We start from the raw sequence: 25,492 nt of genomic DNA on the forward strand, positions 1-25,492 counted from the left end.
TATATATATATATATATATATATATATATATATATATAAACCTGAAACAAATGAGAACTTTCCATAAGGAAAAGTTCCTCCCATCTGCTCACCCTCTTTTTGTCAAATGATAGTGGAGACTCTAAGGCCACACATAAGTAGAGTTTATCTTTAATCTATCTATACACTTCTTATTTGTATCTGTACTAGATTAAGATACTATATAATACATTTTATGCTTTTAGCTGTATTTTCTAATTCAACAAAGACTGAGCACAGCATGTAATTATTCAACTTCTTTATTCGTTTTGACACCTCACTACTAAATAATGTTAATATTTAATTATTTTCCTTGTTCCTTCATCTTTTCTAAATTTATTAAAAGCAAAAAAGATATACAGGTATTAGTAATCCATCTAGCACTGACTTGAGCTTGAAGTAAAGCTGACACACTGAGAAGATGGCCTGGTATGGAAAGACTATTTTGTAGATATCACATCATCAAAAAATGTATATTATAGACATATAAAAATCTTAAGAGACACCAGAAATCTGAAGCCAACCAGAAACAAGCTCAACAATTCACATAAGACATAAAACGTTTCACTCCTTATGCTATTTCAATCATATCACACAAAATACCATCTCTTTGGTTAAATTTCAGATCATAGAATGATGCTTTCAAGATATACTTAGATTTTATGAAACACAGGGCCAGGTTTTAAAACTACCTGGGAATTCCTAGTCAAATTCACATTTCCCTCAGGAAGATCTTTTTAAAAAGTTCCTTTTGAAAATATTGTATGCTTCTACTCCATAGAACTATAGACAATGGCAAATTTGTCATATGATTGGCACCTTATAGTAACTACAAGAAAGTATGTTTCCTAAAACTAATCCACAAACAATTAAAAAAAACAAAAACAAACGTAAACGGTGGGCAGAAAAAAAATCTGTACATTTGAACAGTTGAATTCCTGGACTTTTAAAGTTAAGGCACAAATATCACAAATACACAGTCTTTTATTCAGAGGCTCGTAGAATATATTAAATCAAGCTAGATAGAGAACTAACTAGAGAAGCAGGGCAGAGTCTGGAAGTCATATACAGGTAAAGGGAAATTATTTGCATGTACTTCCTAACATTAGATTTTTGGTAACTTCATATAAAAAAATTTAGATACATTCCAAATTTTTAAAATTGAAAAGCAGAAGAGAATTCTAAATAACATTTAATAGATAACTCTTTCTTTCTTCTCCCTTTTATAGCTACTGACCTATAACCTAGAAAATACTTAAGACTTCTGTTGCAAGGTTTTGACTTTTGTTTTTGTTTTTGAAAAGGGATTTGTATAATGTTTATATGCTATATTCCTTAGAAGTCTGCCTTTAACTACTGTTGTCATCAAAATATTCTTTAAAGGTGTATGAAAATGAAACTAATTTGCTATGCATAATTTATTCCTAATAATGCAAATGGATTAGGAAGGTTTTTAAAAATATTTTTTAAGCTATTTTTTTGTTATTGTTATTGAAGTTGTATTTTGTCTTATCAAACTACAGATTGTGGGCTTCCCTGGTGGCGCAGTGGTTGAGAGTCCACCTGCTGATGCAGGGGACACGGGTTCGTGGCCCCGTCTGGGAAGATCCCACATGCCGTGGAGCGGCTGGGCCCGTGAGCCATGGCCGCTGAGCCTGCACGTTCGGAGCCTGTGCTCCGCAACAGGAGAGGCCACAACAGTGAGAGGCCCGCGTACCGCAAAAAAATAAAAAATAAAAATTCAGATTGTTTGGAATTTCCATAGCAAGTTTTTTCTTTCTTTTTTTTGACAATTCCTTTATGTTTTATTTTATTTTTTTTGGCCTCGTGTAATGTGGTATCTTAGTTCCCCGACCAGGGATCGAACCCGCCCGCCCCTGCACTGGAAGCACGGAGTCTTAATTCTGGGTTGATCCACTGTCATCTGACCTTGGTCGTTTCTTGACTATCTGCCATAGCAAGTTTTTTAAAGAGCCAGGTTTTGAGCCTCAATTTTGTCACAAACCAGCTGTGTGACCCTGAATGAGCAACCATCTCCCTGCACTTCCATTTCTTTACTAAAAATTAGGGTGTTAACTACAATCTATGATTCTAATCAATAACTGTCATCCTATCACACAGAAATGGCATCTCCTTTAAAAAGTGGCCTCATTTCCAAAGTTATTGTCTTCCTTACTTGGCAAATGATAGGTAACATATCTACAATTGAGAATTTAATAGTTATTCCCTACTTGATTTTAGTTATGTTTTAATGTCTATGCCAATTAATAAAATTCATGAAACATATAATAAAAAACCAAAAGGTCCATGCTTAAGTCAATTAATGTTCTTCCGTTGTCCTAAATGGGAATGCGATTTTCCACTAACACTTACTGTGCTTCATTTTGAAGTCTGAGAGCATTTCTGATTGGAGTAGTCCATGAAGTTCATTTCATTTCTTCTTAACATAATGGTACAGTTTCTATGGATTTACTGTATTTTCACTGTGTTAAACTTTAAGGAGGTTGTTTTGAAATCTGAAGGTTAAAATTCAATTCTAACATTACCTCATGAAACCATACTAGTTGAAAAATCTTTATTATAAAAATTTGACAACCACACGATCTTAATTTCCTACTCTGGCTATGGAAATTTGCCAGGAAACGCTTCAAAGATTATTGGCTTAATACAGAATTTTAATTTTTCTTTTTTACTTTATAATAGTTAAAACATTATTTCTTAACCAGACCATCTAGTTGATCCATCTATATTCATGTATTATTTTTAAAGTTCTACATAACTCGGGCTTCCCCGGTGGCGCAGTGGTTGAGAGTCCGCCTGCCGATGCAGGGGACACGGGTGCCCCAGTCCAGGAAGATCCCACATGCCATGGAGCGGCTAGGCCCGTGAGCCATGGCTGCTGAGCCTGTGCTCCGCAACGGGAGAGGCCACAACAGTGAGCGGCCCACGTACCGCAAAAAAAAAAAAAAAAAAAAGTTCTACATAACTCAAAGAGACTTAATATCAAATATAATCATTATTCTTTCCAGGTTATATTCACTCTCAAGTAAATGAAAATTATTTCAAATACAACACACCATGTACCATTCAAACATCTGACAATATCGAATGCTATGGAAATACTCAATGTATCACTGACATTTGAAAATATCAATAAATGTTTTTTCTATAACCTCATCACCAAGGACTCAAAATTAGTGCACAAGGAATCCATTTCAACGTACTGAATATCCAAGCATAATCATTTCCAGTTAAATTAACAAAAATGTATACTAAATTAAACTTACCAAGAAAATTCTATTTATTTTGCTACTGTCCATTTTATAAAAAGAAAACAATCTATCATTAAGTGAATTCATATCTGTTCAAGCAGCAAATAATATACATTCAACCAATAATATAATAGTGTATCAATTAACCAGAACCCAATACTATTTTCAATTATTACAAAACTGTTCTAACTACTTTTTTTTTTTTTTTTTGCAAGAAGGGAGGCATCCTTGAATAAAAGGCTAATCACTGCTATTCAGAAGAATGATCCTGAGACAATACAATCTTTTTTTTGCTTTAATGTCTGAAATTATTCCACTTTATTAATACATAAGAAAATAAAATATTTTACACATTCATTCAAAAGACATTTACTGGATCAATATATATAAAAATCAGTTTAGAAAAAAAAAATTTTAAGTTTTTGGTAGGCATCGGAGCACCAGCTGCCATACTCACTTCACACATAAAAACAATTCCATACCCTAAAACTCCTGGTTAAAGTTATTGCAAAGATCCAAAGATCAGGATCACCTCACTTAAAGATTCACAAGCCAAAATTAAGTAAAAATGTACATAAACAGCATATAGGGGAGGAACCCAAAGGGAAAAAAAAAAAGCTCACTTGTCATATTCATCCATTATGTTCAAAATATAATTTGCAATCAGATCTATTTGGTAACAAATATGGGAGGAAGCTCACATTTAAAAATTTATTCATTGTAATGATCTAGTCACTACAGACCAAGCAGTATAAAAAGTCTCCTTGCTTCCTGGTTTAAACTTCGCTTAAATTTTAAAATTTAGAATTACTACTGTTACTTTTGACTTGCTTCTTAAGGCCCCTTTCCTAGAAGGGCCTTATCTTATCTTCAATGGACTGGGTTCAGGAAAGTTACTAGGGACTGTGAATTTAGAGAATTATGAAGGAAAGAGTTGCCAAACCAAAGGGAAAGTCAGAAAACTGAGAATATGGAAAGAGCAAGACTAGATTTGAAATATATTACCTGTTCCAAGTTTTGAAGGCATTGCTGGCTCGTTTGAACAGATAACCTTCCATAACAATGCCATTTGCAGCATCTACATTATATTCTAGTTTAGAATCATCACTGGAGAAATCCTAGGCAAAATAACACATTAAAAAGTTCATATGATTTTTACTGATTTCCCTAGACAACAAATCTATCCTAGAGAAACAGCTCAAACAGTAAAAAGCTTTGTATTAAGATAGCTATATCAACAATATTCATAAGAAAGCAGGGGAGACCTAAATGTTCAAAAATAGAAGAATGCTTCAACATATTGATGTATTTCAATCCAGTAGACTATTATGCAATAACATAGATGAGTATACAGAATATACATTAAAAGAGAAAAAACAATATAAATTTTATAAATTATACAGCTTGGGTAAATAAACTGTATATACACTGTGATTAAAAGCACAATATGTATACAAATAGACAAAGGGAATAACTCGATATTCTACAGGTGTTACGTTTAAAATGTTTTCATTTAATCCCAATATTTTATGGTGATGTGTCTGCTAACAATTTTTTTTAAAGGAATATGGGTATATTTAATTGGGATTATTTAAATCTACCACTATTTTCTAAATATATTACTATTATGGCAGTTTTTAAAATCTGGTAGAAACAATAACTCCACTGTTTGGGGGTTCAAAAAAGGATTAAAATAAAATTATTTTTGCAAAGGAGAAGCACCACAGTGTGAAGTGAGCATTCCGAGCTCACTTTTTTATGAGGACTGTAGAACCACTCATAGTCATCTTCTATCATTCTAATCATTCTAGTTTTCACTTGAATACAATTCAAACTTTCAATTTTCCTCCCAGGATTCATGAAGTTTTGAAATCAGAATTCCCATATTTAAAATATTTCCTGGTGAATTTCCAAAGTAATTTCAACAAAACTGCAAGATTGCTGTGATCCCCAAATTGAAAACTCTAAAAATCAGTCTTGAAACTTTCAAAATTATTTCTGGACCAATAATCAAAATTAGAATGCTATCCTATTAGAGAGTAGTAGACTTTCTGTCTTGAGAAAGATTTTGGTAGAGGCTGGATGACCACCTGCCAGAACGCTGGGATGCGGGGGTCCTGCACTGGAGGAGAAATGGAGTGAGAATCACCTAAGGGCTTTCCAAATCTAAGAGTCTAAGACTATGGAAAGAGGAAACAGACTAACTTCAGAATTAAAAACAAACACTGCTGACATCTCTCAAAATTTAATCATAAAGACATAATAATCCAAAATAATCAAATGAAATAACCTGTAAATAAATTGCTACATTTCTTCCTGCTTTTACTTTGGGGGAAAAAATCAGGGAAATTTTAATTCCTTCATTTAAAATTTACTTGAAGCTATAATTTATTTAATTATGTAGACAGAATTAAGTCAGCAACAGATATAATTGAGTTTGGCAACATTCTAAAAATTTCATTTGTCACATCGGCATCTTTGCAATGCATTATAAGTATTTTTTTTCTAATTTCAACTATTTTTCTTGAGATAAATTAAGTCTTCAGTATAATTCCTATTAACATCAATTAATATTTTATAGTACTTAAAATGTGATAGATATGATTTTATAATGAAAGCAACCAATAATGTTGAATAAAATATATAATATTAGAATTTAAACACACTGATGAGCTGACAAAATGGAAGGAATACTCAAAGGCAAAAGAATAAGTGAAAATTGGAAGCCACAGGGGTAAGCAGAGCAAGGAAGCCAAGTCTCCCATTAAGGGCGTTTGTCTCATCAGGAGAACTTGAAGCTCTGGTGTGGGGCCCAAGGAATAGAAGGCAAGGCCAAGGCTGGCCAATGAGGGGACTCTAAGAGAAGCTTTCTCTTTTGAAATTGCAAGAAAGACAAGAAGGACCACTATTATCTCTTTGATTTAAGCTTATTTTAAAAGTCCTAGCCAGCAAGATAAACAAAAAGTAAAGGTAACAATTATTTGCAGATGATGTGACTTTGTACACATAACATCCAAAAGAATCCAGAGATAAATCAGTATTAAAGAGAGCTTAAAAAGACTACTGGTTACAAAATCAATACATAAAAATCAAATTTTATTCTAATATATAACAAAAGTAAACAGTGAGAAAAGAAATTTTTACAAGATAATATTTACAGTAACATTTGCAATACAATTTAACAAAAGATGTACAAGAAAACTATCAAACTTTATGAAGGACATTAAAGAAAACTTAAATAAATGGAGAAATATTTCAAGCTCATGGACTAGAAGACATTTAAAATAAAGATATCAATTTTTCCCCAAACTGATTCACAGATCCAATGCAATCCCAATCAAAATCCCAAAAGCTATTTTTATGTAACCTAAAAAGCCACTCCTGAAATTTATATGGAAATGCAGAACTTTGGCAATTCACTTTTGAAGAAGAGAAGGTAGGAGGCTTCTCTTTGTCAGATATCAAGATATGCTATAAAGCTAAAATAATTAAGATAGCACAGTATTGGCATAATTAAGATAAAAAGACCAACAAAACAGAATAGAGTCCAAAACAGACCTCACATGTATGGAAATGTGATGTATAACAGTATACAACACTGAGTAGTAGGGAGAAACAAACTTTTTAATAACTGAATCTAGATCATTTAGCTACCAATGTGAAAATAAAAGGAAACTGGATCTCTACCTCATACTATATACAAAAAACCAATTACAGATTGATTAAAAATCTAGATATATTGATAAAAGGCAAATCTATACACACTTAGAAGATTAGGCAAATCTATAAACCCTTAGGAGATATACCATTGTGATCCTCGGTTGGGAAGGACACAAAAAGTACCACACAGAAAAGACATTTTAAAAACTATGTGAAAATTTAAAACGTATATACCCCAAAGGGGGGCTAATATCCAGAATATCTGAAGATATGATCAACAGTTAGCTAGGCAACATGATGGAAAAATGGGAGAAAGACTAACAGACATTTAACAAGGAGGATATCCAAATGACCAACAGACTTGGGAGAAGGTCATTAGTGACTAAAGCATAAATTAAAACCACAACAAGATGTCAATATCTACCACCAAAATAGGCAAAAAATTTAAAACTTTCACAATACAACGAGGTGGCAAGCAGCAATGGGAACTCTCACACAGTGCTGCTTACCAGGAGTGGTATAACATTTTGAAAAATAATTTAGCATTATCTACCAACACTGAACATATATACACACCCTCTGACCCAGTTTTATTCCTAGGTATGAATTCATCAGAAATGTGTGCATATATCCAAAAGGCATGTACATGAATATGCATAGCATTGTTTCTTCAACTGATCAATTTCAATTCTTGAAAAAATCTAAATAATTACATTAGACATATTTTTCCTTAATTTTTAGTTTGACTGGATCTTGTTCTTTTCCTTTTTTTTTTTTTTTTTTTTTTCCCTGTAATTCTGCCTGTGGAAAAAAGCTTAGTGTCAGCATTTAAGGGCAAAAAAAAAAAAAAAGGAAAGTATTCATAATGAACAAAAACAGCATTATTCCCTTTAAGGAAAACAATAACTGACAATTATTTAAAATCAAATAAATTTATCAGATTTAATAATCTACTACTCTTGGACATTCAGTACAACACTGAGCTGTTATACAATAGGGAAAGATATTAAAAGATGCATAGTGCAACAGAAACTAACACGGTACTGTGAAGCAATCATACTCCAATAAAGATCTATTTAAAAAAAAGATGCATAATATTCATTAAATAATTCAGTTTAAACAAATAGTCACATGCTTCTAAATTTCATGACCTCTCATTTTAATTAAAAATGATTGGTCCCAATTCTTAAAAATCTTTCCACAGTAACGTCATTAAAACAAGTTATCCAAACAAAAGTGATTCTAACTTTAAACAAAATAAAACATGGAGGTAGTCTTACCTGAATATAACTAGAAGTAATGAATTAAACATGGTCTGGTAGAAAATCTTCTACTTTTTAAATAACGTTTCTCTTTGAGTACTAACAACCCATCACCAATAAAATTTTCCTTACTTTTATTACGGATTTCACTTTTGTTTTTTTCCTCTGACATCTTCTATATCAGATCTAGTTTACTGGTATTTTAAATTCTAAATACACCATAACAAAAGTTGATTTGACTGCTCAATACCAAGAGAATAGATTTCTTAAAGCAATGCTAGAAGGTGTCTTTTTTTTTTTTTGGTCTTTTTAGGGGAAAGTGTGATAGCAGTCCCCCACTACCAAAAATTATGCAGTCAAGTTTCCCACATTTGGGGAAATTGTAGGTGTGGGATGGATAAGCCTCACCCTGGGAAAACCACCTTTGTGATCATGGTATCTCTCCTGCCAGGTAAGTACAGAACACATCTTTTTTCATACTTCTTACATACATTCAACCTCCAGTTGTCTCTTTTTATTTTCAGATTACTACACACAAAAAAATGTCAATGACTATATAAGATAAAATATTATTAGACTGAGTTCCAGGTATATCATATTCAAAGCTTTTAGCACACAGAAACAAAAACTGGTTTCACATTTAAATCTTCATTTTTAAATATATATTTTTCAAACATTAGTTTAGTTAGACTTAGGCAAATTAATAAGAAATGCAAGTGAAATTTCAGCATCACTTGAGAGGGTAAGTGCTGCCTTAGAGTGACTGCAGCTGGAAATTCCTAGTACCAAACACACACATTGATGCTACGGTGTTCTCCAACCCATGACCACCTCCACGCACCCCCCCATCCACCGCCCCCCACATACACACACACATTTTTACAGGTGGTTGGTGATATCTTAACTGAAACTATAAGTAGTGCTTTAAACTCTAAGGGCCACTTTTAAAGCAGTTAAGGCCCTAAGAGACTGATGATGTTTTTATAAACTGGTTCAAGAGCATGGCTTTCAAATATTTTGATATAAAATAGTAATAAAATACAAACCTGAACGTCAGAAAAATATTTTATTTTTTACAAAAAATGGAGGAATTTATCTATACAATACAATCTATAATTATTAAAGCAACTCAAAGGATCTTTTCCAACACAATGACATCCTGCTGAAACCAATAATCAAGAAATTGTGTAAAATGGGAATTAATCTCCTTTAACTTCTCCCCTCAAGTACCTTTTGTTGAATGGTGGAATGTTTTTGCTCCATTTCTCTTTTCTCCTTTGCTGCATCCACAACCAGTCGATCCAACTATAAAAGGAGTAAATGATAGACTTAGAAGTTAAAGAAAGAAAGACATGATTATTTTTCAAAACTCATACACCAAATCAGTCAATTGAGGTTTACCTAAAAAGGCATTTTGGCTACAACTTTAAAGTGGAAGTTCTTTTTTTTCTGGTATCATATCCTCTTTGAGAAGGTCTTTAATTCCTTTAGAGAAAACATTTCTAAGAGCAACCATGGTTCCAAGCAATTGTGACAGGTGGCCCTGTCTCAGGCACAACAGTGATAACATGCTCACCCCTTGAATTAAGGAGAATGACTCTAGATTAAGTTGTCTGCTGATGCACTCAGCAATTCTGGTAGTTGCTATCAAAGACAGAAAGAAGATATACTGGTGATTTTTCTTCCCAAACAGCAAAAAGTAGCAGCTAAGCTAGTGTGTGCCAGCCTCACAAGTTCAACGTAACAGACACTTCCAATCACTCAAGATGCATGATGTTTTCAAGTTGGCTTCCTAATATTACAATAAAATCTAAAAGGTAGAAAAATAATTCAACAGATAAAAGAGAAAGCAAGAAAGGAGGGAGGGAGGGAAAAGAATAGAATAGAGTAGGAGAGGACAGAATAGGATAGAATAGAACAGAATAGAATAGAATAGAAACCATTCATTAGATCAGGGTATAAAATCACCAATTTTTAAAGTCCTTTTTTTAAAAAAAAATTTAAAAACTTATGAAATCATAAAATCCCATTTCTTTCTTGATCCTTTCCATCAGAAGAGAAATATATGACTTCCAGTATTATGACAAAAAGCACTGGCTTCTTGAACTCCTCTTTGCTGGAATAACAAAAATTGGGTTATAAAATACCCCATTATGTGGGTCTACTCTTCTAAACTGTGATGTATGTCATTTCATCTTTGAACACCCATCACCTCAAATTGACTAATGTGTGATAAATGAATAAATAAAAATGTAAATGTCAACAGACTACGGAGACAAAGTATTAAATGTCAAAATGTTCTCATTGATATCCTTTAAAAACAAAACTGAAAAAGGCCTTCTTAAAAGACTGTGTGATCCTTTATTCACTATCACAAATGGTATTTTTTTTCTACAGGAGACAAATTCTGACCACAGAATCTTAATATCACTGAATAATAATAAAGAACCAAAAGAAAACATCCTGAAATAGAACTATCACTATTATAGAATATTTTACTTAGATGGCAACTATACCACTCCACTTTAAGATCTAATGCATACTTACCTTAGTGACATGCTGCATTGATTTAACGGGTAATGCTGTGCTAGGAAAATGTTTGTCCTCAATAGTTTCTTATACTGAATGAGTGGCATAACCATTATATCCTTGTTTTATAGCCTTTAAGTGAAAGGCATGTTAATGTTTTTCATATATTCAGATTGAAGTGCAGCAGAAGGCAGCCCCCAAGATTCAAACTGCTATTTCTAAACTTGCATGCATGTACTTTCCACACCAGTACTACAATGCCAGTGATGGTAGTAAAATTGTCAACTTGGTAGTAAATTTCTCTGCTGCATCCCAACCCACTGCTATTGCAGCAGAAAGGGAGGAAATTCCCCTCTCTCTGTTGGGGCAGAAGTATAAAGAAAAAGATATCTTCCAACATGGTGGAGTACTGGAGGACGTATGAGTTGGGGAGGTGCGAAGGCTGGCAGTCTTGTCTCCTAGATGCTGGGTACTGTATCAGGAAGAGAGAGTTTGGAGCACAGTAGCATGTGTCCCGTGTTTCTATTAGCGTTGGGCATCATGAGGTTAATAGGCTCCTATACCTAACCAGGTGCCCCCAATCCTCTACCTATGTATTGAATCTCCTACACTCCTACCACCTCAGATTTCACCACTTCTCTTTCTGCCTTTCAACTTCTCCCATTCCCATTTCTTTTTAAATTTGTGCAAATAATACCTTAAATAAAACCTTCCTACAACTCATACTCCCCTCTGGCTACTACCTGCTCTCTTTTCTTCAGAATACAACTTCTTAAAAAATTTTTCCCTGTTCTCCACTTGCCCATTTCATATTCATCTACCCACTGTAATTAAGCTTTCACCTCTTGGACCCTCAACTCTCACATCAGTAACACATAACCTTCTTGCTGCTAAACCCAAGAGGTAGTTCTTAGTCCTAGGGTTACTCGACCTTCTTTCCAGCATTTGCACTGACAACCACCCCCACCTTTCTGAGACACTCTTTCCTTGCCCTGTGCTACCACGATTTTCTGGTTTTCCACCTCCTCTCCCATCAGTGTTCTCACGGAGCCCCTCTTACCTAGCCGTCTCTTAAAAGTAGATCATTCTTAGGGCTCTGTCCCAAGCCAAATCTCTTTTTACTGCATACTCGTGGACCTTGACCTTAACTTACAAAATCAAAATTATTAGGCATGGTGTTCGATCACTTATGTTTTTTTAAAATAGGTTCATGATTTTGAAATACCTATTAACTTTCCTTGGGTCAATTCACACACTCTTGTGATTGCAATTAGCAATTATATGCTATTGACTCCTTTAGTGTTTCTTTCTCTTGAACTCCAGATATACCCACTTAGATGTCCTATTCTCAAAATCAACACATTTAAACTTGAACTCATCATGTCCCTCCACTCAAATTGGCTACATCTTAACTATTCCTCAAGTCTATCTATTTATCTCCACCCTTACTGCCAGGACCCTAGTTCCAGATGCCATAATCTCATAACTGAATTACTGAAAGAATATCCTAACTGGCCACCTCCAACCAGGCCATATTATCCACCAGGCACTACAGGCACCGGAGTTTAGATGCTTTTCGAGGACCTGCAAAATTACTTGAGACCTGGGAGGGTAAAAACTGAAATTAATAAATGTCAAAATATACAATTATTGAAACTAGTCAACTACAAACCAATTCATTTTTTTGATAAATTATACTTAATTTAAGATAAGGGTACAATCTAATGTTTGATTAAGATGTGGGGAGTGCCTGGGGCCTAGGAAGGTCTTGCCTTCTTCCCAAGTCTGGGCTGGATGTACTCTATACAGGTTACAGTAACACTTTGATCCTCCAATATGTGGTAGGGATAGCTGGTTGCCTCCCAACATCCATTCTCTCCTCCTTTCTTAACAACAGAATCCCCAAATTCTAGTAGGTTAACACGGTTACATGCATTAAGACTAAATTTCCCAGCTTTCCTTGCAGCTAGTGTGACACTGGGTCATACACAGAAGTGGAATATACTATTTCTAGGAAATATCCTTAAAGAGAGGGAATGAATCTTTCTTTCCCCTTTCCTCCTTCCTGTTGGCTAGCATTTGGATATGAAGGCTAAAGCTTGATAAACCACTTTGAACCATTAGGTAGAATCCAAAGATATAATAAGCCTGTGTCCCTGCAGATTAAGTGACCACCATACTAGGCCTTTGATTTTACATAAAAGAAATAAAATTCTATCTTGTTAAAGCTCCTATTATTTCTGGTTTTCTATCACATGCAAACAAATCTAATCTCCATTTATATACCCAGACAGGGCACTTAGCACAGAGATTAATAGTGTGGTGACTTGTTATTTTCTTCCAATAGATTAAGTTCTGTAGAGGCACGGAAGAGCATTTCTATAATTCACAGCATATGCCCTGCACACCATCTTTCCCCAGCACCATCCCAACACACACACACAGACACACATGCACACATGCATGCACCACATTTAATTTTGGTCAGTGAATGCAATTCTCATTCTGCTCTTACCTTTTCCCCATTTCCCTAAACTCTATTTTTCATCCTTAATCCCTCTCCTCAGAAAGTAACCTGAACCATTTTGGGAAAGAAAATCAACTGAAAATTGACAGAAATCCAGAAAACTCACCAGTCAACAAAAAAGAATGTCCGGGAACAGATCTAACATAAAGTTTTGATTAGATATCAAAAATAATTTGGACGTAATAAAATTTCTATATAATATTCTTATATATAACTCATGCATGTGCATGTGTGTGTGCATGTGTATAAAATGAAAAAGTTCCCAAGAGTTCTATAATCTTAAGATTCTAAAATTTTATTATTCAAAATAGCAAAATGCAAATTTCTCTGAAAATAAAAAAAGAGCTATAACTCAAATAAAATACCAATTAGGACAGTAACTCAATAATCCAAATGTAAGAAACAAAAAAATAAATCCAGCTATGTATACTGTAAAACAAACACTTTGTTTTAAAATTCTTCTTTTTGGTACCCTAATATACTATCTGTAACATTTTCTTTAACTTTAATCTTATTTTTGGTTACACATTTAACCCATACATAAATCTGTTATAGCACCAAACTTCATCATTAAATTGTCAAATTTCCCAATATGCTAAATCTCTTTAAAAATACATATACTAGAACAAAGACAACAAAAGGAAAAATAAACAACTCAAACTACATCAAACTAAAACGCTTCTGCACAGCAAAGGAAACCATGAGCAAAATTAAAAGGCAACCTACCAAATGGCAGAAAATATTTACAAATCATATATCTGATAAGGGGTTAATATCTAAAATATATAAAGAACTCAGACAACTTAACAGCAAAAAAAAAAAAATTCAATTAAAAAATGGGCAGAGGATCTGAACAGACATTTTCCCACAGAAGACATACAGATGGCCAATAAGGGGTCAAAGGTACTCAATGTCACTAATGATGAAAGACATGCAGATCAAAACCACAGGGAGATATTGCCTCACACCTGTTAGAATGGCTGTCATCAAAAATAAGAGAAGACTGTCAAGGATGTGGAGAAAAGGGAACCCTTGTGCACTGTTGGTGAGAATGAAATTGGCACAGCCACTATGAAAAACAGTATGCAGGTTCCTCAAAAAATTAAAAATAGAACTACTATGTGATCCAACAATTCCACTTCTGGGTATTTACCTGAAGGAATCGAAGACACTAACTCGAAAATATATCTGCATCCCCACGTTCACTGCAGCATTATTTAGCCAAGATATGGAAGTAACCTAACTAAGTGTCTGTCAATAGATGGATTTTAAAATGTGGTATACATAATACACTGGAACATTATTCAGCCATAAAAAAGGAAATCCTGCCTTTTGCAACAACATGGATGGATCCTGAGGGCATTACACTAAGTGAAATAAGTCAGACACAGAAAGACAACTACTGTGTGATCTCACTGATATGTGGAATTAAAAAAAAACAAAAACAAAAAACAGAACTCATAGTAAAAACAGACTGGAGGTTGCTAGAGGTGGGTGTTGGCGGTGGGAAAATGGGTGAGTGGGGTCAAAAGGTACAAAACTTCCAGTTATATGTATGTCAACTATATCTCAATTTAAAAAAATACAGATATTGGTATATAACACAGAATCAAGAAGTACAGTACATTACCTGTGCACCAAGATCCTTCATGTAGGGCCCAAGTTCACTAAATAGATCATATCCTTGATGAAAGAAGGCCAAATGGGCATACATGAAGGATAACATCTAACAGGAGGAAAAAATGGTTAGCATTTTAAAATCAATTCTTAGATAAATATTCTGAAATTTAAAAAAAATTCTGGTCCTATCTATTGTTTAAAAATTATTCCACCAGAGCCCAAAATAGCAAACCTATTTAAAATTAAACTGAGTCATTTTTCTTAAAAGAGTATTACAAAAATATTTTCAAACTTATATTGCAATAATTCAAAGAATCAAGTTTTCAATAACTTCACCAGCTTTCCAGGTACATTATAAAATATCTAGGTGTCTTTCAACAAAACTCACTGGCAAAACCTTAAATTACAAATAAAACATTAAAATATTAGGAGGGGACATACGAAGCTCTCAAAACAAAGCAATCACATATACTTTACAACCCGTAGATCACTAAGCACAACACGAAATAGGGGCATGCTCATTTTTTTCTCAAGATAGCAAAATAAAATGAGGCAACAGACTTTGCCAATATGGAGATTTTGTTATATTCATTCCAAAAATTCAAAAATGATTAATGGGTTAAGATTTTTTTCTAAGTTTTCCTACATTTTACCTATTCATGAGAGAAAAAACACTCTTATTTTTATTAGTTAAATTTTTACATGAGAAGGAATTAATTCAATCACAATACTGAAAGAATCCTCCAAACATCCCTGTTATTTTTAGCAAGAAGAGACATCTGTTTAATTCTGTAAAATCTAAAATAGGTCAAAAGGTCCTTAATACTCAAGAATCCTTCAAAAGGAATTTTTTTGGGAGAGAAAAACCATAAAATAAAACACAATGACAAAAGGACAAAGCTCACTAAAAGATGATTCTGGAATTAGATAACGCCGGTTGTACAACTTTGTGAATATGATTTTAAAAAACACTAAATATATTTTTTAAAAAGAGAGGAAGAGATTAATAGTTAATTAATTATTAACTATTATATTAATCTCTTATTATAAAAATAAGAGATTAATAGTTACAAGTACATAAAAAGTAAAATATGCCTGCACATCAAAACACAGAATAAGCATATTAAAAGATAAATAATAAACTAGGAAAAAACACTCGACAAAGGGTTACTAGTCTTAACAGATAAGAGATGTTACAAATCAATATGAAAAGTATGAAGACAAAAAAAGAGGGTAAGGACATAAATAGAAAACATAGTGACCAAGAAAAAAAAGGGGGGGGACATTCATACTCATTTGCCTCAAAGAAATCCAAAATTAAACAAAGAGATGACATTTTCAATCTACCAAACTGTGGTAGAGTGGGGGAAATTAATACCCAGCGTTGGTAAAATGTAGAAAAATGTTCACTCTCACACACTATTAGTGGAAATTTTGTGTAACCCTTAAAATTTGACAATATTCCTTAAAAGTTTCAATAAATGCTTCAACCCTTTGACTAAGTAATCTCTTGTCTTAATCTATCCGAAGGAAATATTATTCATTACGATGATCACTATAATGCTATGCTTTACGTCAAAAATAGGGAAATTACTTAAAATCCATTAATAGGTAAAGTTAATTTATGGTATATTCAAGGTCAGCAAACTGACCTACAAACTATATCCAGCCCTACCACCTGTTTTTGGATGGCCTACGGGCTAACAACAGTTTTTGCATTTTTAAATGGTTAAAGAAAATGAAAAGAAGACATGAAATTCATGACACGTAAAAATTATATAAAATTCAAATTTCCATGTTCATAAAAAAAGTTTTATTAGAACAGTCATGTCATTCATTTACATATTGTCTATGACTGCTTTCCTATTACAATAGCACAGCTGAGTAGTTTCAACACAGACAATACGGCCTCCAAAACCTAATATATTTACTACCTGGCCCTTCAAAGAAAATGTTTGCTCACCTCTACTGTATTCATATGGTAGAATTCTACCTGGTCACATCGTTAAATAAAAAAATATTTAATGACACATGATGATTGTGGAGTGTATTAGTGAAAAAAGAAAATTACAGAACAGTATGTAGGAATGATTCCTATTTTGTTTTTAAAAATTAAATGGGGGCTTCCCTGGTGGCACAGTGGTTGGGGGTCCGCCTGCCGATGCAGGGGATGCGGGTTCGTGCCCCGGTCCGGGAGGATCCCGCGTGCCGCGGAGCGGCTGGGCCCGTGAGCCGTGGCCGCTGGGCCTGCGCGTCCGGAGCCTGTGCTCCGCAACGGGAGAGGCCGCGGCGGTGAGAGGCCCCCGTACCGCAAAAAAAAAAAAAAAAAAAAAAATTAAATGGAATTTTAAGAGGTGTATATACATTTTCACATACACACACACACAGGCGTGCGCACACAAACAGAGAAAAAAGACAAAGATTACACCAAGATGTTAATAGTGGTTCTCTCTTGGTAGTAGCATTTATAAGTATTTTTATTCTTCCTTCATATATTTTATTTTCCAATTTTCTACAATTAACATACATTACTCTCAATCTGGAAAAGGTGGTGGAGGTAAACAGGAAGTATAATGTTCTCATCTGATAAGAAATAACATAAATATTAACAGAGAATTTAGGAAAAACCTAGGTGTGGACAAGGATCAAAAGCAATTTCTGTGGATCCTTTGAGAAAAAAAAAACCATAAAAAAACTTTAGTGAACGAAATCAGAAAGGAGAAATTATTTCTAAGGTTCTCAAAATATAAAAGAGTGTAATGTATATATGACTATCATCCTCTGCCCACCTCCTTGTTAGCTTTTAAGACGAAAAATGGGCAAATAAGAAATCACTGTTGCCGTGCCATCCTTCAAATTTCATCTCATTTGTTTTCTACCTGCACTCCAAAAAGCTGATACACCATCAACAGCCCTAAGGGAAAAATTGTGTAAAATGATGCTATGTATGCCCTCAATCTCAAATCATTTAAGTGTCTGCTTTAAGGAGATTACAGTGTAATTATAGATGAGACACACATAAATAACTATAACATAAAGGAGACCAAAAAAAGTGGTTAAGTGACATATAAGAAGTACAACAATATCATTAATTATGAACCTGGAATAAATAAGTAAATAAATAAATATACACACACACACATATATGGTGCTATTTTAAAAACTTAAATATATACATTTAACTTCATATTAAAATATTTAGAACATCATTTCAATAAATATCTTACTGATTTCAGGATTTCTGATCTCCTTTTTGATTGAAGGACGTTAATCTGAGGGAAAATGCACTTGGTTAATCACCTATGCATTATTTTAAAAACTAATCCAGAATGCAATATTGTAAAATTTGTTTATTCTAATGGTTTAATACTTTTCCAGAAAAGTAAATGAAAACAAAGTTCAAGTTTTTCACCATTTGACCTGCTTTTTGCAAAAACAGTTAAGACAAACATACCAATGAAACTCTCATCCATTTTTTCAACTTAAAGAAAAACTGGCCATGTTCAAACCATAAAATTGTACTGTACTGATAAAACTATCACCTTGATAAACTTCTGAATTTCTTAGAATTCTGTCTTCTCTCCACCCTCCTTATCTAATTGCTCTTTTAACATACATCCTTAATACAAATTCTAATCACTTTTACTACTACCACCAACCACCATATCTTTTCCTGACTGCTATAATAGTCTATGAACTAGTCTCTGTTTCCACTCTTGACACTTCATTCAGCAACCAGAGTGATCTTTTCAAACAATAAATAAGATCATGTACGTCTGTATTAAAACCTTCCAACTCCCTACTGTAGCCTACAAGGCCCTTTGTGAAGAGGCTCCTGCTACCTCTCCCACCTAATTTTCTACTACAGTACTTTCCCCTTTTCTGTGGTCCAACCACAACCCAAGAGTACTCCCACCTCGATGCCTTTGTACTATTTGTTCTGTCCTCATGTCATGATTTTCTTCCCAGATGGGCACAAGGCTCTTATCCATCAGGTCCCAGCTTAAATAGTATCTCCTCACAAAGGTCTAAAGTAGGCCTTTAAGCAGTCTTTAGTACACCAACCCTATTTATTTTCTTTATAGTATTCATAACTACCTCATATTTTATTTACTTATTTGTTTTCCCCAGCTAAAACATAAGCTCCATGAGATCAAGGTCGTGCTTTATTCCCAGTTGTATCCTCCAAGCTGTATATATTAGGCACTCAGAAATATTTGTTGAACAAATTAATGGACCTTAAATAAATATTTTAATTAGACTAAACTATTGAAAGATCAGTAATTATAAAAGTTGCCTTCTGTGGTATCTCTCCCAACTCTAGAAATTCACAACAAACATTTTATTTTTGTCTGTTATTTATTATATATCAGCTTAATGAAATACAATGTTTACACAAGAAAAGAATCATGAACTATTTGCTAAAATTTCCAAAAGGTTACAGAATATCTTTTTAATATGTCCTTCCCACTGAATGTTCTGCCTGTTGTTTAATAAGATAATTTTAAAGCACTGATCAGAAAACAAAAACAGACCAAGAGGGGGCTTCCCTGGTGCTGCAGTGGTTGAGAGTCCACCTGCCGATGCAGGGGGCACAGGTTTGTGCCCCGGTCCAGGAAGATCCCATATGCTGTGGAGCAGCTAGGCCCGTGAGCCATGGCCGCTGAGCATGCTTGATGCAACTAGAGAAAGCAGGCGCACTGCTATGAAGACCCAATGCAGCCAAAAATAAATAAATAAGAAAAGACAGACCAAGAAAAATCTAATAACTTTGTTTACCTAAGCACTAGTTTCTTCTGCATGTCTGTTTCAAGGTCTATTCAGTTTTGAGAACTAAAAGATTAACTTTCAAATGCTCTAAGTAAAAGCTTAGAAAAATGTTAAAAATGCCTCTGTTTGACAATGAAAAACAGCATACATTTGAAAATACAAAAGTATATTCAAATATTTAGAGAAACTAAAGCGTGACACTCTATAAAGCTGAATATTTCTTACTTACTATTCTCTAAAACAGACACTTTGGCCATATAGTAAAATAACGCAACAGTTCTCATTAGAAAAATCAAACAAATAGTTATAAGAGAGGTGAGGTCCTAACTTAAAACTACTGGATGGACATCAAAGGAAACGGACAGTTTATAATGTGTAAATTTGAAAATAATGAACATTTAGGTAACTTCCCCACTTCCCAAATAAAATTTAAAATTAAGTAAGCTGTTCACTCTTTCAAAAAACATTACCTATCTATTTTCCAACCACTGGACTAGAGGGAAGGGATATAATCTAGGAGTAGGAAAGACATATAAATAAATAATTTCAATAAATGAGATAAGTGCTCTAACAGCAATGTGTATGACAATAATATGGCAGCACAGAGGAAACAGAGACAAGAATGATTCATTTTGCCTGGAAAAGCTTGAGTAATTGTGACCACAGAACAGAGAATGAATTGCTAATGTGCAGGTTAAAAGCAACACAAGAAAGATCAATTTTTATAAGAACATCTTAATACTCGAGACAAGAAACAGTTAAGAACTAGTGTTGGGGCTGCAGCAGAGTGAGAACGAACAGGTTTAAGAGGTACACAGAACTTTTCAAGGCAATTTTGACTGTTAGATATAGTAGCTAAGAATGAGGAGAATATCTGATATGATTCTCCAATTCTGATTTCTATGATTAAGAGGATGATACTACTCAGTATGGTAATGGCAATACGAAGTCATTTGAGAAGAAGAAAGATTTTAGTTTTAGACACAAAAGGAATGAGGTACTTCTGAGAAAAATATATTTTGTCACTTATATATGGTGATAATTCAAGCAAAGGGCATGATTAAACTGTAAGGGATTATCATAAAGTCAGAAAACAGGAAGACCAAAGATGGAACCCTAATAGAGAGACTGAAAAGGTGGACAAAGGAGAGAAACCCAAAGTGGAAACTGAAAAGAAACATAAATTAAGATGATGACTTGCAAATGGTTTAAGATACATCAAGACAAAAGTATGTTTCAAGAGAGTGTGGTCTACTATTTCAGTGAAACACAATAGTCAAGTTGGTTAAAAAGTACAATATATCTAACGAATAAGACCTTAACATGAGCCATTTCAGTAGAATGAGGTAGGCAGTCTCAGTACTCATACTACTGCAGGAAGTGGTATAAATGTGAGGTAGATAAGACGAGATAAGAAATACAGACTACTCCATGCTAGAAGCCTTTCATTAATAAGTGGAGTGTACTTCATTGTTTAAAATTTAACTTCCCACTTACTGAACAGGAACTTAATAGAAAAAAATCTTAAAGTCATTTTCTACTGTTTTCACAAAGTTACCTGAGTAGTTTTTAATCACTAATTAGCAATATGTTTACTTAAGTATTTTTGTGTGTGTGTGCGGGCCTCTCACTGTTGTGGCCTCACCCGTTGCAGAGCACAGGCTCTGGACATGCAGGCTCAGTGGCCATGGCTCACGGGCCTAGCCACTCTGCTGCAGGTGGGATCTTCCCAGACCAGGGCACGAACCCGTGTCCACTGCATCGGCAGGCGGACTCTCAACCATTGCGCCACCAGGGAAGCCCTAATAACCATTTTTTGAAAACATATAATAAACATACCTGAAGTACATAATCTAGGGCTATATGTCGAAAACATTTCCTTGTTGCTGTCAGAATGTTTGTGGCTTCTTCAACTTCATGCTGTTTGTTTCTCTGTACTTGAGCATTTTTTACTAATGCGTTTTCTTTTTCTTCACTGACTTTTTCAAACTGCTTCTTGGCATCTTTGAATTTTCTAAGATCTCTAAAAAAAATTAAAATAGCAAAACTTTCATAAAACTATATGGATCAAAAACTTTACCAAAATAATATTTAGAATTTAATTCTTATGTTCCTCTACTTATTTATTTGAAAATGACACTCAATAGCTCTTCCAACTAACGTATATATTAGTTTATGAGTACACACTATTCCTGATATAGTCACCTAGCATTTCCTTACTTAAATCTATACAATTTAAAGTTAAAATAAATTATCAAATTAACATTACAGAAACATAAAAGGCAAAGTTAATTTTTCTAAAGACAAATTCTGGGACATGCACCAATATTTAACCAAATAATTTTTATTTTTTTTACATTTATTTTTATTTTCTTTAACTGATGAATGGTTGATGTAAAATATTATATAAGTTACAGGTGTATAATATAGTTATATACAATTTTTTTTTTTGGTCAATCCCAAACTCCCTAACTACCCCTCCCCCACTCTTCCCTCCTGATAACCATAAATTTGTTCTCTGAGTCTGTGAATCTGTAAAGTTGTTATTTTTTTAATATTTATTTATTTATTTTGGCTGCCCCGAGTCTTAGTTATGGCACATGGGATCTTCATTGCGGCCTGCAGACTCTTACTTGAGGCATGTGAACTCTTACTTGTGGCATGCATGTGGGATTTAGTTCCCCAACCAGGGACTGAACCCAGGCGCCCTGCATTGGGAGCATGGAGTCTTACCCACTGGACCACCAGGTAAGTCCATCTTGCCTTTCTTTATGTTTTTCCTTTTTTTCCCGTTTTTGTGTGTGTGTGTGTGTGTTTCTTTGTGTATTTTTGTGTGTTTGGTTTTGCTTTTACCATTTGTCTTGGGGGTTTTGCTAGTACATTTCCTTTTTTTTTTTCTTTCACATGGTGCAGCTTGCAGGGTCTTGGTTCTCTGGCCAGGGGTCGGGCCTGACCTTCTGAGGTGGGACAGCCAAGTCCAGGACACTGGACCGCCAGAGAACTCCCAGCCCCAGGGAATATTAATAGGTGAGAGCTCTCCTAGATGTCTCCATCTCAACACCAAGACCTGGCTCCACCCAAGGGCCAGCAAGCTCCAGTGCTGGACGCCTCACACCAAACAACTAGCAAGACAGGAACACAACCCCACCCATTAGCATACAGGCTGCCTGAAGTCATACGAAGCTCACAGACAACCCGAAACACATCACCTGACACAGCCCTGCCAACCAGAGGGACAAGATATAGCTCCACCCACCAGAACACAAACACCAGTCCCCCACACCAGGAAGCCTACACAGGCCACTGGACCAACCTCACCCACTGGGGGCAGACACCAGAAGCAAGAGCAACTACAACCTCGCAGCCTGTGGAAAGGAGACCCCAAACACAATAAGTAAAACAAAATGAGAAGACAGAGAAATATGTTGCAGATGAAGGAACAAGGTAAACACCCACAAGACCAAACAAATGAAGAGGAAATAGGCAATCTACCTGAAAAAGGATTTAGAGTATTGATAGCAAAGATGATCCAAAATATTGGAAATAGAATGGAGAAAATACAATAAATATTTAACAAGGACCTAGAAGAACTAAAGAACAGTGATGAACAAGACAATAACTGAAATTAAAAATACTCTAGAAGGAATCAATAGCAGAATAACTGAGGCAGAAGAATGGATAAGTGAGCTGGAAGACAGAATGGTGGAAATAACTACCAGGGAGCAGAATAAAGAAAAAAGAATGAAAACAATTAAGGACAGTCTCAGAGGCCTCTGGGACAACATTAAACACACCTACACTCAAATTACAGAGGTCCCAGAGGAAGAAGAGAAAGAGAAAGGGTCTGAGAAAGTATCTGAAGAGACTATAGTTGAAAACATCCCTAACATGGGAAAGGAAATAGTCAATCAAGTCCAGGAAGTGCAGAGAGTCCCATACGGTATAAACCCAAGGAAAAACACACCGAGACACATATTAATCACATTAAAAAAAATTAAATACAAAGAAAAAATATTAAGCAGCAATGAAAAAGCAAAAAATAACATACAAGGGAATCCCTGTAAGGTTATGAGATGATTTTTCAACAGAAACTCTGGAGGCCACGTTGGAGTGGCAGGATATATTTAAAGTGGTGAAAGGGAAAAAGCTACAACCAAGATTAATCTACCCAGCAAGGATCTCACTCACATTCAACAGAGAAATCAAAAGCTTTACAGACAAGCAAAAGCTAAGAGACTTCAGAACCACCAAACCAACTCTACAACAAATGCTAAAGGAACTCCTCTAAGCCGGAAACACAAGAAAAAGACCTAGAAAAACAACCCAAAACAATTAAGAAAAAGGTAATAGAACTTACATATCGATAATTACCTTACATGTGAATGGACTAAATGCTCAACCAAAAGACACAGCTCGCTGAATGGATACAAAAACAAGACCCATATATATGCTGTCTACAAGAGACCCACTTCAGACCTAGGGACACATACAGACTGAAAGTGAGGGGATGGAAAAAGATATTCCATGCACATGGAAATCAAAAGATTTTGATTTCCATGTGCATGGAATACTCATATCAGATGAGATAGACTTACTCATACCAGATAAGATAGACTTTAAAATATAGACTGTTACAAGAGACAGGGAAGAACACTACATAATGATAAAGGGATCAATCCAAGAAGATATAACAATTACAAATATACATGCACCCAACATAGGAGCACCTCAATACATAAGGCAAATGTTAACAGCCATAAAAGAGGAAACTGACGGTAACACAATAATAGTGGGGGACTTTAACACTTTATTTACACCAACAGACAGATTATCCAGACAGAAAATTAACATGGAAACACAAGCTTTAAATGAGATGGATTTAACTGATATTTATAGGACATTCCACCTGAAAGCAGCAGAATACACTTTCTTCTACAACCCAAAACCTATGGTATGCAGCAAAAGCAATTCTAAGAGGGAAGTTTATAGCAATATAATCCTACCTCAAGAAACATGAAAAATTTCAAATAAACAATCTAACCTTACACCTAAAGGGACTAGAGAAAGAAGAAAAGAAAACAAAAACCAAAACAAAACAATAAAAACCAACGTTAGTAGATGGAAAGAACTCACAAAGATCAGAGCAGAAATAAATGAAACAGAAAAAAGAAAACAAGAGCAAAGATCAATAAAACTGGGATTCTCTGGTGGCACAGTGGTTCAGAGTCCGCCTGCCGATGCAGGGGACACGGGTTTGTGCCCCGGTCCGGGAAGATCCCACATGCCGCGGAGCGGCTAGGCCCATGAGCCACGGCTGCTGAGCCTGCACGTCCGGAGTCTGTGCTCCGCAACGGGAGAGGCCACAACAGTGAGAGGCCTGCATACCGCAAAAAAAAAAAAAAAAAAAAAGTTTCCAACAAACAAAAAGTCCAGGACCAGATGGCTTCACAGGCAAATTCTATCAAATATTTAGAGAACAGCTAACGCCCATCCTTCTCAAACTATTCCAAAAAATTGCAGAGAGAGAAACACTCCCAAGCTCATTCTACAAGGCCACCATCACCCTGATACCAAAACCAGACAAAGATATCACAAAAACAGAGAATTACGGACCAATATCACTGAGGAATATAGATGCAAAAATCCTCAACAAAATACTAGCAAACAGAATCCAACAACACATTAAAAGGAGCACACACCATGATCAAGAGCAATTTATCCCAGGGATGCAAGGATTCTTCAATATATGCAAACCAATCAATGTGATACACCATATTAACAAATTGAAGAATAAAAACCATATGATCAGCTCAATAGATACAGAAAAAGCTTTT

At 34.7% G+C, this 25,492-nt stretch overlaps 1 protein-coding gene and 1 pseudogene across 2 annotated transcripts in view; both read right to left on the reverse strand.

Moving 5' to 3' along the window:
* The window catches only part of ACAP2 (ArfGAP with coiled-coil, ankyrin repeat and PH domains 2), a 150,290-nt gene that overhangs the window by 32,986 nt on the left and 91,812 nt on the right, over positions 1-25,492 (reverse strand). For both annotated transcript variants that reach the window (XM_024752053.1, XM_024752054.1), the window contains exons 6-10: positions 21,498-21,681; positions 18,116-18,160; positions 14,899-14,994; positions 9,443-9,517; positions 4,296-4,408 (exon numbers count right to left, since the gene is read on the reverse strand). In XM_024752053.1, the coding sequence (XP_024607821.1) occupies positions 4,296-4,408; positions 9,443-9,517; positions 14,899-14,994; positions 18,116-18,160; positions 21,498-21,681 (513 nt within the window). The remainder of the gene's footprint in view (positions 1-4,295; positions 4,409-9,442; positions 9,518-14,898; positions 14,995-18,115; positions 18,161-21,497; positions 21,682-25,492) is intronic.
* Positions 8,523-8,671, reverse strand: LOC112404310 (uncharacterized; annotated as a pseudogene).

The sequence above is a fragment of the Neophocaena asiaeorientalis genome, unplaced genomic scaffold (assembly GCF_003031525.2).
Source record: "Neophocaena asiaeorientalis asiaeorientalis breed wild unplaced genomic scaffold, Neophocaena_asiaeorientalis_V1.1 scaffold293, whole genome shotgun sequence".
Lineage (NCBI taxonomy): Eukaryota > Metazoa > Chordata > Mammalia > Artiodactyla > Phocoenidae > Neophocaena > Neophocaena asiaeorientalis.